The sequence below is a fragment of the Felis catus genome, chromosome B3 (genome assembly GCF_018350175.1).
Source record: "Felis catus isolate Fca126 chromosome B3, F.catus_Fca126_mat1.0, whole genome shotgun sequence".
NCBI lineage: Eukaryota > Metazoa > Chordata > Mammalia > Carnivora > Felidae > Felis > Felis catus.
The window spans coordinates 70,120,763-70,133,093 of NC_058373.1; the positions used below are offsets into that span (position 1 = coordinate 70,120,763).

The following is a 12,331-nucleotide window of genomic DNA, read 5'->3' on the forward strand; positions in this document are numbered from 1 at the left end:
TGTGTCCAGCTGAATCTTGAGGGTGTTGTGTTAGTCATGGGAAGAATAGGTATATGGACCCTTAGCAGCCAGGCACTGACTTATGGTGTATCCCCATGTTTGGCTTTACAAGGCAACGCAAGATTGTTTTTCAGGATGGTTAAGTCAACTTTCACCTACCAGCAGGCTATAAAATTTCCATTGCTATAAAATTTCCATTAATACACAGCAATGCATATTGTCAACAATAACTGTTACTGACAGATGTTTTTCTTTAACATGTATGGCATTATGATCTAAAGTTACATTTTATGATTACTAATGAGGTTGAGTGTCTAGTGTCCAGTGGTATTTCTTTTCAGAAATAAACACCTGGTCTAAATTTTTCCCACTGTCCCCACTTTGGATTATTCTTTTTTATTAATTTCTAGGAAGTTTTTAGATTTTTGAATAAAATTATTGTGTTGTATGCATTGATGGTTTCATTTTGGCTTTCTTCTCTTTGCTGTAAATTTTTTTGCTTCAAAGGAACACATTCTTCCCGTCTACTAGCAATCCTTTCTTATTGCTTTAACATCAGGTAAAATTAGAATCATGAAATTCATTTATTCACATAAGTAAATAAGTAATGTTTCAAGAAGTTGTGAATACTTTTCCTGTTGTATTTAGCAAAAAAAAATGTGAAGAGAAATTCAATGTTTGAATCAATAGTTAAGACTTGAAAACTTGGGGCTCCTGGGTGGCTCAGTCAGTTAAGCATCCGACTTTGGCTCTGGTCATGATCTCGCTGTTCGTGGGTTCGAGCTACGCATTGGGCTCCGTGCTGACAGCTCGGAGCCTGGAGCCTGCTTCGGATTCTGTGTCTCCCCTCTCTCTCTGCACCCCCCTCCGCTTATGCTCTCTCTCTGTCTCTCAAAAACTGAATAAATGTTAAAGATTGAAAAAAAAGACTTGAAAATTTGAACTATAAGGGTTATGCTGTGGAGTACAAGGGCAATAACATTATAATTTGATTCATTTTTTTTCTAGGTAGATGTAGATCACTCAAATATCTTTATTATCCTCTCTAGCTAAGTTAGAATTAAAGTAAGTAAATCATGTATTATTAGAAATGAGAATAATGATAATTAACTCAGTGGTTTTGTAACATACGTAAACTAGGTAAAATGCTTAGCATGGTGTAGGGATTATTGGTAAACTAATGGTAGTATTTATTACTCATCATTATCATTATCAATGTTGTCATCTGGAAATATTTGAATAAATATAAAGGAATATTTATACAAATTATTATTTTCAATTATTATCCTCTCCAAGTGGTAAGAATATAAGTGTTGGAGTTTTGAACACATTTTCATAATGGAATAAACACAAACCATACATCTAGGAATACTTAAAGCTATCGGTATGATGAACAGGTCATGTTTCCAGTTCAGTTTATAGGTAAAAATGTGGCCAAATTTGGATGTAAAGGGTGCAATTTCTGATTTAATGAGAAAACTAGAAATTATCCTTTGAATCCATATGTTGACTTATCAGTCTCTTTATGGCATTCCTAATGTCTTTATTTCTCAGTGTGTAAATGGCTGGATTCAGGAGAGGTGTGATTACTGTGTAAAACACAGCAAGAAACTTGTCCACCCAAGTGATGCTAAGTGGCCACAGATAGATGAAGATGCAGGGTCCAAAGAACAGCAGCACCACTGTGATGTGGGCGGTACAGGTAGACAGTGCCTTTGATGCTCCATTCTTAGAGTGAAGGCGCACTGTTACTAGGATATAGGTGTAGGAGATGAGTAGGATAATGAAGCAAGTTGTTGCCAAGACCCCACTGTCAGCATTTATCAATATTCCTAGAGTATGTGTATCCATGCAGGCCAATTTGATCACCAAAGGGATATCACAGAAAAAACTGTCCACTGTTCTGGGTCCACAGAAGGGCAGATCTAAAATCATAGCTAGTTGGCTCATGGCATGCACAAAGCCAATGACCCATGATATCAAAACCAGCCAGAGGCACTTTTGTCTGTCCATGATGCTGGAATAATGGAGTGGCTTGCAGATGGCCACATAACGGTCATAAGCCATTGTCACGAGTAGCACCATCTCACCCCCTGCAAAAAAATGCACACAGAGGATCTGGCTCATGCAGCCACCGAAGGAGATGGTCTTATTATACTTTAGGAAGTCTATGGTCAGTTTAGGGGTAGTTACTGAGGAAAGGCAGAAGTCCACAAATGAGAGATTGGCTAAGAGGAAGTACATCGGGGAATGGAGATGAGGGTCAGTGATGAATAAGAACACGACAAGGAGGTTGCCCACAACCGTCATCAGGTAAAGCATGGAAAATGGCAGTAAGAGGAAGTTCTGGAGCTCTCTTGAATTACAAAGTCCACGAAAAATAAACTCAGACACCACAGACTGGTTAGCTTCCTCCATTTAGTACGTTGTGTTCTCATGTGACCCAAAGGAAGAACTAAGAACTTCTAGAATGGAAAGAAAAATCTAATTAATGCTCAGGTGCTGAGGAGCAGATAAATAGTACTCATGTCAATAATTCAAATTATACCATTGTACAGAAGCTCAAAATGGGGGTGCCTGGGTGCCTCAGTCAGTTAAGCGTCCGACTTCGGCTCAGGTCATGATCTCACAGTTCATGAGGTCGAGCCCCGCGTCAGGCTCTGTGCTGACAGCTCAGAGCCTGGAGCCTGCTTCACATTCTGTGTCTCCCTCTCTCTCTGCCCCTTCCCTGCTCATTATCTGTCTCTGTCTGTCTCAAAAATAAACATTAAAATTTTTTTTTATATTAAAAAAAAGCTCAAAATGGAAAATAAAGTTTTTGTGAATTTATAAGTAGACACAGTCTGATGGCCCAGAAGGAGAGCTAAGTATAGAAGGGTAGGTCAAAAGCCTTACCTAGCTGAAGTATAGTTGTTATGGGAATAAAAAATGAATATTCTGGTTAAAAATTTCAATAGTAATATATTGGGTAAATAATTTCTCCAAGGCTTAAATGTGCCTCTTCTGCAGGAAAATGAGTAGCTTTAAATATATTCAGAAGTTATTTTCCAGAATCCGGGAGATAATCAAATGCTACATTTCTGACACAAAACTTGCTTCCCAGAAACAAATATTGCTTTGTGAAAATGTGTTAGCAGACTGAACCGATTATTTCACTGACTCTGGGAAAAACCGTTCATCAAATGACTTGAGAAAAGATAGTTGTGTTTCCAAAGAGACCCCAGTTACTGACTGTGCGTTCCTAGTACCCAGTATTTCCCTGCATTTGGAATCTGCCCGTGGAAGAATATGACCACAAACTCCTGTTTCCCTTGGCCTGAGTAACATTAACATGCCTTGATGGTCCCTGGTTCTCGGTTCTCATTGGTAACAGAGATTTCTTTTTTGAGGCTGCCCTAAATGAAGGATATATGAAAGCTACTTATACTCCTGACTGTTCTTCAGGAGGAAATATAAATTCTAAGTTCGTTTGTATGTAAACTCTTCATTTCTATTGTTTAACTTGAGCTCTGTGGAAATACATATGTTTACTATTTTCTGTAAGCCAGGAGGCCAAGGTCTTTTTTCATTTTTCCTTCTCTTTTTCCATTTCTTCTTTGGTTTCTCTTCATTTCTCCATCTTTCTCATAACCTAATTTTTTTAAAAGTTCAGATTATAAAAGCGACAAACTAGCTCGAATTATATAGCACATCTATGTTAAGCACCTTGAAAACAGTTATCTGTCTTATTTATTCATGTGTTTGTATTCCTTCTGCTGGGCTTAAAGCATTTTGCGTTTCCACCAGCAATGTATGAATTACTTGTGTTTCACAGGATGTGCAAGGTGATGTTATTGTCATATGATGATGAGAAATGGCAAGTGTATGTAGTTTTAATTTCTTATTGGGATTTTAAGCATTTTCTCCATTTTGAAGGATGATTTGCCTTTCTTTTTATTCCGTTTTTTTTTCTGTTTTACTTTTTCTATTAGGTTTTGTTCTTTCTCCTTCTAAGTATTTTTCCACAAAAAGTAAAACTTTATTAAAAAAATCAACATGTGCTTATGATGTCCTTGTTAATATCATCTCACTATTGAATTCTAATTATTTATTTTAATGTCCTTTAATATATTTTTTGGTTAGAATACTTCACATAAACCTCACAAACTATGTACATACATACACAAATTATCTATTTTCCAAGTTGTAAAATAAAAAGTGAAAAAAAAAAAAACTAGAATATAAACAGGTCTTTGAGAGTCCAAACTTCCAATATAATTTTACTGCTGGAAATGGCACCTGGTTGAAACCTTGATTTTGACAAGACTAAAAAAATAAATAAAATTTCTTAAATTTTTTTTTTTAGAAGATAAGTAAGACAGGGGAGCCTGGATGTCTCAGTAGGTTAAGTGTCCAGCTTCAGCTCAGGTCATGGTCTCGTGGTCTGGTCCATGGGTTTGAGCCCCTCATGGGGCTCTGTATTGACAGCTCAGAGCCTGGAGCCTGCTTCAGATCTGTGTCTTCCTCTCTCTTTCTTTCTCACTGCCCCTCCCCAACTCATGCTTTGTCTCTGTCTCTCAAAAATAAATAAACATAAAAAAAGTCTTCTGAAATAAGAGTTTTTGTTCTATGAAGAGGTAACAGAGACACAAATAAATGTAAATGGCTAGTAACAATAGGAGTGAGATACACAGGTTCACATTAAAATCTATTCAGTTTCATTGTTTTGAATTTTAGGTACTTTGCCCTACAGTTTTTGAGTGAAACATTTCTCCATTTGCTGCTTTGTTCAGGGGAAAACAAGTAAAATCCAAAAGGAATTAGAAAATGTCAGGATAAGTTGGAGGGTTTTTGAGAACCGATCTTCCCCAACCTGGGCATCTGGCAGCATTTAAGGTCATAGAAGGCAATGCTGTTGTTAGTATTTGAAATGCTGTTAGGAATTCGGAAGTCCCAGGGATTTGTTGGGAGAGAAAACCCATAATCTTGCCCAGAAGACATGAACCAAATAACACATTCAGAACTCTAAGCTCTATAGATAGGTATGGAAAAAAAAAAATGCTTTAGGAAAAAAAAAAAGAATTTAGTCTTAACCTGTGGGGAAGACATTAAAAGTGTGAGTTCAAACATCAATTATCTGGGATATACTTACACTACACAGATCACCTCTGAAACCGGTTTCTTCGCTGCTTACTGAGAGGGCTTACTCCAGAGTCTGCTTTAGGTGACATGAATTCCAGGTAATTTTCTGCCATGAGCATTATTGGAGGGACTGTGTCCTCCTCAGTGTGCCAAGTGTGCACTATGAAGAGTATTGGAGGCTTTCCGTCTCTATCTCTGTGTTTTAAGTAGAGCCCCGTATTTGGAAAGGTTTTTCCTATCATGCTCTTGGGGGATCCTTAGCTTCCAAGGTTCCCTGAGGAAAAGCTGGGTGTTGAGGGCATCATGCAATAAAAATCCACACTTTTCAAAGTAGATTCAAGTTAGTCTAGTTAAATACAAGTGAAAGTATAAGAGAAGGGCATTTCAAGCCTTTTATTTCTTCGTGTATTAGGAGAACGTAACTTTATTTCTTTTGCCCTGTATGTACCATGACATAAAGGGAAGTGAGATATTGGTGTCAGTCCCAGCAGAAGTTAGATGATTTACATAGATGGGCAGGTGACAGCTAGCTCGTCTTTGGCACATTGCAACTAGGCTCATGATTTAAGGGCCTACTTGAACCTCGCTTCTTGGACTTCAGAGAAATGTTAGGTCTCAACCTTCATGGTACTTCCTTGTGCAGAGTCATGTATATTAGTAGTTTGAGTGTAAACCATATGCTAGGCATTTCTCTAAGTGATGAAAAGATAATGAAAGGATACTTTTTTTTAAAAAGACATTTATTCAGCATCATGATCAGACTATTACATTTAGCAATCAACAGCATGGGAGTTAAAAAAAAATCTACATTAAAACCCTTTGTTGGAATGCTTTATAGTCTCCTCAGAGCAGAACTAAAATAATCTGTTGTACAATTAGTCACAAATACAGTTCTCCAGTTTTTTGTCCATACACCTGTCTAAAACATGTCTTCTTTGAAGCAGCTAGGCCCTGCCACCAGTGTGCTTAGCTGCGTTCACAAATCTGTTGTAACCTGTAGCTTCCCTGTCACTTCTCCGGCTCTCCTCCCTTGCTAAGCTTTCTTTCCTGGCAGTAATTAAAACCTTCTGCCACCTCCATAGCTACTGCTGCTGCTGGATATGCCACAGCCACCTTGGTTTCATGGTTTGGCAAAGTATTGGCCTCCACTACCATAGGGGCCAGAGCTTCTGCCTCCAGAATTTGAAGATTGATTGTAGTAATTGCCAAAATCATTGTAGCTTCCACCACTTCCAAAGCTGCTTCCACTGTTACCAAATCCATTACAGCCATCCCCACTGCCACCATATCCACCACCACCTCAACTACCACCAAAGCCACCTCGCCCACTGAAGTTTCCTCCACGGCCAAAGTTGTCATTCCCACCAAAAACACCTCCACGACCACCACCGAAGTTTCCAGAACCACTTCGACCTCCTTGGCTGGAGGAAGCACTAGCCATCTCTTACTTAGATGAAACTTTCCTTACTTTACGGTTGTGGCCATTCACAGTATGGTATTTTTTGAATGACGATCTTGTCTACAGGGTCATGGTCATCAAACGTTACAAAAGCAAAGCCTCTCTTCTTGCCACTGCCTCGGCCAGTCATGATTTCAATCACTTCAGTTTTCCCGTACTGTTCAAAATAATCTCTTAGATGATGTTCTTCAGTGTCTTCTTTAATGCCACCGACCAAAATCTTTTCCACAGTTAAGTGGGGACCTGGTGTTTGAGAAGCTTCTCTCGAGACAGCCCTCTTTGGTTCTGCTACTCCTCCATCCACCTTGTGTGGCCTTGCACTCATGGCTGCATCTGTCTCTTCCACAGTGGCCTACGTGACAAACCCAAAGCCTCTGGAGCGCTTGGTGTTTGGGTCTGTCATTGCCACACAGTCCGTGAGCATTCCCCATTGCTCAGAGTGGCTCCTCAGACTCTCATCCATTGTTTCAAAGCTCAAACGTCTGATGAAAATCTTCCGCGGCTTTTCAGGCTCTTTGGGAAACTCTGACTGAGACATGACGGCGGTGGGAGGGAGACTTTCATGTTGCTTACTTGGCAGGTCCACTGGCAGAAAGCCTGAAAGGATACTTTTTAATTCACTCCGTTATTAGCGAAATAATACATGAATGCAGTCTAACCTTATAGCATTTAAACTATTAATAATAGATTTATTTGGAGCAAATACTGAAGGCTCTCTTCATCTGTCCTCTCCCATCTCAGCCACTCTCAGAGGTAACGACTATCATTCCTGCAGGGCATCCTTCTGGTACTGTTCCCATCAGTAAAAATGAGTGTAATTATGTCTTTAGAGAATTTAGTTCTTTATTTTTCTTTTGTATTTGTTTGCAGTGACGATTTTAAATATATTAGATGTGAAAGGGTCTTAATAAAATTCTCCATTTCTTTCTTTTCTCTTATCCTTTACTGGCCCTGCTTCTGCCCTTCCTCTTTGCTGTCTCATTTTCTCCCTCTCAGATTTCATCTGTTTCATGTCCAAATCTCAAAACCTTTAATGTATTTGTCCTGTGAGCTATTTTGTACCCTGAGGCCTAGAATCCAGAACTATCTCAGCCTGAGAACAGAAGGATTCAATGCCTATTCACTTGCTTGTGTGCGACGACTCACTTTCCAGGCACCATCTCGTACCATCATGATAACACACAATCCATTTACAGAGGAGAAAACAGGCAAAAAGAGGCTAAGTGACTTTCCCAAGCCTTACAGCTGTGAGGTGAAAGACCAATGAGAGGTACCCTCTGGGGAAGGATGCTGGTTCAGGGGTGAGTTTGAGGAAGTACACAATTACTGTGAAACTTGAAAAAAGTAAAAACTCTTGCAATGCAATAAAGTATTTCTTTCATTTTGTAAATGTTTTTGCAATTTTTGGTTTTTCACACACATACACACACGTACATTGTACATGTAGCAAAATTAAATCTTTTAAGTATTCCGTTCTGTAGTTACACATACATGCATGTTTTTGAAGTTTTTATTTAAATTCCACTTATTTAACATACAGCATAATAATAGTTTCAGTTGTACAACATAGTGATTCAACACTTCCATACAACAGCCAGTGCTCTTCACGACCAGTGCCCTCCTTAATGCCTATCACCTATTTAACCCATCCCCCAACTCACCTCCCCTCCAGCATGTCCCAGTTTGTTCTCTGTATTTAAGTCTCATCACGACCAGTGCTGTCTTTAATTCCCATCACCTATTTCTCCCATCCACCCACCGACATCCCCTCTGGTAACCATCAGTTTGTTCTCTATAGTTAAGACTCTGTTTCTTGGTTTACCTCTTTTTCTCTCTTTTTCACCGCCGTGCTCCTTTGTTTCATTTCTAGAATGCCACATATCAGTGAAATCATATGGTATTTGTATTTCTCTAACTCATTCCGCTTAGCATAATACTCTCTAGTTCCATCCATGTTGTTGCAAACGGCAAGGTTTTATTTTTTTATGGCTGAGTAATATTCCATTGCATATATATGCATCACATCTTTTTTTTTTCTCCCCTCAATGCTAAGATTAGGGCTAGGGTTAGGTGCTAGGTTAAGGTATTGGCCTGGCATCCTGTAGTTCAGAGAACTATCCAAAGACTAAAACACCAGACTTCTGCCAGAGTGTGAATAGACATGCAGCCACCGATGGAGCTGTGTCAGTGAGGGGATTTGGGGCCCTAGATATACCTTAAGACATTCAAGAGTTCCCTCTGTTTTTTATCTGTACTTTCACACCCATTTTCAGAAGTATTACCAATTCTTAAATGTTTGGGGACTTCCCAACAATAACTAGGCTGCTTCTCTGCTTTCATACATATATATTTGGGCAACCAGATCACACCCAAGATGTACTACAGTCTCATTTCATGTCAACTTTTCCTGTGGTCCTTTGAGTCAACCACACACCATTCCCTTGTCTCAGGAAACTGCTGATCTCTTTTCTGTCCCTATAGTTTCATTTTATGAAGGACCATAAAAATGGAATCGTATCTTATGTTACCTTTTGAGCCTGACTTCTCATTGCACTTGAGATTCATCCATTTTGATGCATGTATTAGTAGTTTCTTTTCATTGGTAAGTCATATTTCATTGTATAGATGTACCAAGTTTATTTATCTCTGTTCCAGTTTAGGATATTAGGGTTGTTTCCAGTTTCCAGTGATTAAGAGTAAAGCTGTGTGAATATTCTTTTTTGTTTGTTTTTATTTTTTTTAATTTTTTATTTTTTAATTTACATCCAAGTTAGCTTGCATATAGTGCTATAATGATTTCAGGAGTAGATTCCAGTGATTCCTCCCCTATGTATAACACCCAGTGCTCATCCCAACAAGTGTCCTCCCTAGTGATCCTTACCCATTTAGCCAATCCCTCCTACCTACAACCCCTCCAGCAACCCTCAGTTTTTTCTTGTATTTAAGAGTCATGTTTTGTCCCCCTCCTTTTTTTTATTATTGTTTTTGCTTCCCTTCCCTTATGTTCATCTGTTCTGTGTCTTAAAGTCCTCATATGAGTGAAGTCATGTGATTTTTGTCTTTCTCTGACTAATTTCACTTAGCATAATACCCTCTAGTTCCATCCACATAGTTGCAAATGGCAAGATTTCATTCTTTTTGATTGCCGAGTAATACTCCGTTGTATGTATATACCACATCTTCTTTATCCATTCATCCATCGATGGACATTTGGACTCTTTCCATACTTTGGGTGTTGTTGATAGTGCTTCTATAAACATGGGGGTGCATGTGTCCCTTTGAAACAGCATACCTGTATCCCTTAGATAAATACCTAGGAGTGCAACTGCTGAGTCATAGGGTAGTTCTATTTTTAATTTTTAGAGAACCTCTATACTGTTTTCCAGAGTGGCTGCACCAGTTTGCATTCCCACCAGCAGTGCAAAAGAGATCCTCTTTCTCCGCATCCTCGCCAACATCTGTTGTTGCCTGAGTTGTTCATGTTAGCCATTCTGATGGGTGTGAGGTGGTATCCCATTGTGGTTTTAATTTGTATTTCCCAGATGATGAGTGATGTTGAGCATTTTTTCATGTTGTCTGTTAGCCACCTGCACATCTTCTTTGGAGAAGTGTCTATTCATATCTTTTGCCCATTTCTTCCCTGGATTATTTGTTTTTTGGGTGTGTTGAGTTAGGTAAGTTCTTTATAGATTTTGGATACTAACCCTTGATCTGATATGTCATTTGCAAATATCTTCTCCCATTCTGTTGGTTGCCTTTTAGTTTTTCTGATTGTTGTAATTGTAAACCAACCTGTATTGGTTTACAATTAATTTAATAAGTAATGAATTATTGGGTAAAATTTATTTTATTGTTAACTGTCACTGATTATCCATTCTGATATAAGCTTATGCAAGGAGAAATAATTCATGTTATTCAAATGAACAGACTTTGTTCTATTAATTAATATATTAATCCAGTATTAGGTTAGTAGTTGGTCTTTAGTATTGGAATTTCGATAAATATGTTGTTGGCCTCGAGTACTTTAATTGGTGGTTATCTAGGCCAACTATGGCCTGTTCATACTAACTCTCTAAGGAAGGTTATATCCTGTATCTAAAGGCTGTACCTTTTTATTTTTAATTTTAATTTAATTTTATTTTTTAAATGTTTATTCATTTTTTTTGAGAGAGAGTGAGTGCATGTGAATGGGGTGGGGGCGGGGGTGGGGAAGGGAGAGAGGGAGACACAGAATCTGAAGCAGGCTCCAGGCTTTTAGCTGTCAGCACAGAGCCTGATGCAGGGTTTAAACTCATGAGCCATGAGATCATGACCTGAGCCAAAGCTGGATGCTTAACTGACTGAGCCATCTAGGCGTTCTTTATTTTTTAAATTAAAAAAAAAAAATTATAGCTTATTCATGTTTGAGAGAGAGAGAGGGAGAGAGAGTTTGCACATGCGTGAGCAGGGAGAAGGAGAGAGAGAATCCCAAGCAGGCTCCAGGCTGTTAACACTGAACCCTACAGTGGGAGAGAGAGGGGGCTTAATCTCATGAACTTCGAGTTAATGACCTGAGGTGAAATCAAGAGTTGGATGCTTAACTGATTGAACCACCCAGGAGCCTCTAGGCTGTATCTTTTTAGATTAGTATTTAAATTTATGTTGAAATTTTTATTTTTTAAGATCAGTTTAAAAGTGAACTAAAATTCTGTTTTGGATGACTAGCGGTCACTAAGGTTTTCACCTCTACCTATAAATCTTCTATTTTGCTACATAGGTGAGTTTGTTCTTTAAGACTGTTACTAGGTAGCTTGTCTGGTTCAACGAGGTTAAATTCTTTTTAATTGTTCTAAGTAAATCATTATGCAAAAATAAAGGGGGACAAACTTTGCTATTTAGTTCTTTTCATATTTCTTTTATCATTTCCTTGTGGTACTTTTTCTGTAGTGCCAGTTAAAATTTTCATCACCTATATTTTTAATTTAATTGAATTTTATTTTTAATGTTTGTTTATTTTGAGAGATAGAGCAAGAGACCAGGGATGGGGCAGAGGAAGAGGGGGAGAGATTATCCCAAGCAGGCTCTGCCCTCAGTGGAGCTTCAAAAGAAGCTCATTTTTCTTTGCTAATACCTATTACTTTCTTTGTTAATACCTTTGCTAACACTTCTAAAACACTGTTAGATCTGCCTTTAATTCCTCTTCACTCTCCAGGAATTCCTATTCTCTTCAGTTAACCATCTATCTATGAAAACAAATGAAACGGGCAATACTGTATGTTAAATGCTATTATAGGTAGGTAGACAGTCCTAGACTGAGGAGTCTTTAGAAAGGATATGTAACTTTTAAACAAAAATATTGTCTAGGAACAGTAAGTTTATTTCTATCTCTTTTGTGTGTGTGTCCCTCTAAATTCCCTTTATTTCACACATCCCCTCACATTTCTATCCTTTTATGCATTTTATTTAGTGCCCTTTCCTTATTTAACTGGTCAGGACTTCCAATAAAATGCCAAATATTAGTGTTGAGAGGAAGCATGTTTTTTCATTCCCAATGTAGGTGGAGAGGGGGTTAGAAAGGTTGGTGAAGGCTTCTAATATTTTATCATTAACTAGAATTTGTGTTGGAGATGTTTGTAAGTATCCTTTATCAGCCCAAGTAACTTTCATTCTTAGTCTACATTTCTGAGTTTTATCAGGAAAGTGTATGGGATTTTATCAAATGTTCTTTCTGTATCTATTCACATATGTGTAAGAACCCCCACCCTTTTTTTT

At 38.2% G+C, this 12,331-nt stretch overlaps 1 protein-coding gene and 1 pseudogene across 1 annotated transcript; both read right to left on the reverse strand.

Annotated features, from left to right (window-relative positions):
• Positions 1-1,479: 1,479 nt before the first annotated feature.
• Positions 1,480-2,418, reverse strand: LOC111560946 (olfactory receptor 4K3-like). Its single transcript, XM_023256172.2, has one exon. It carries the CDS (start codon positions 2,416-2,418, stop codon positions 1,480-1,482), a length of 939 nt encoding a protein of 312 aa, XP_023111940.2.
• Positions 2,419-6,178: 3,760 nt separating this feature from the next.
• On the reverse strand, positions 6,179-7,118 carry LOC105260354 (annotated as a pseudogene).
• Between the last annotated feature and the right edge of the window lie 5,213 nt (positions 7,119-12,331).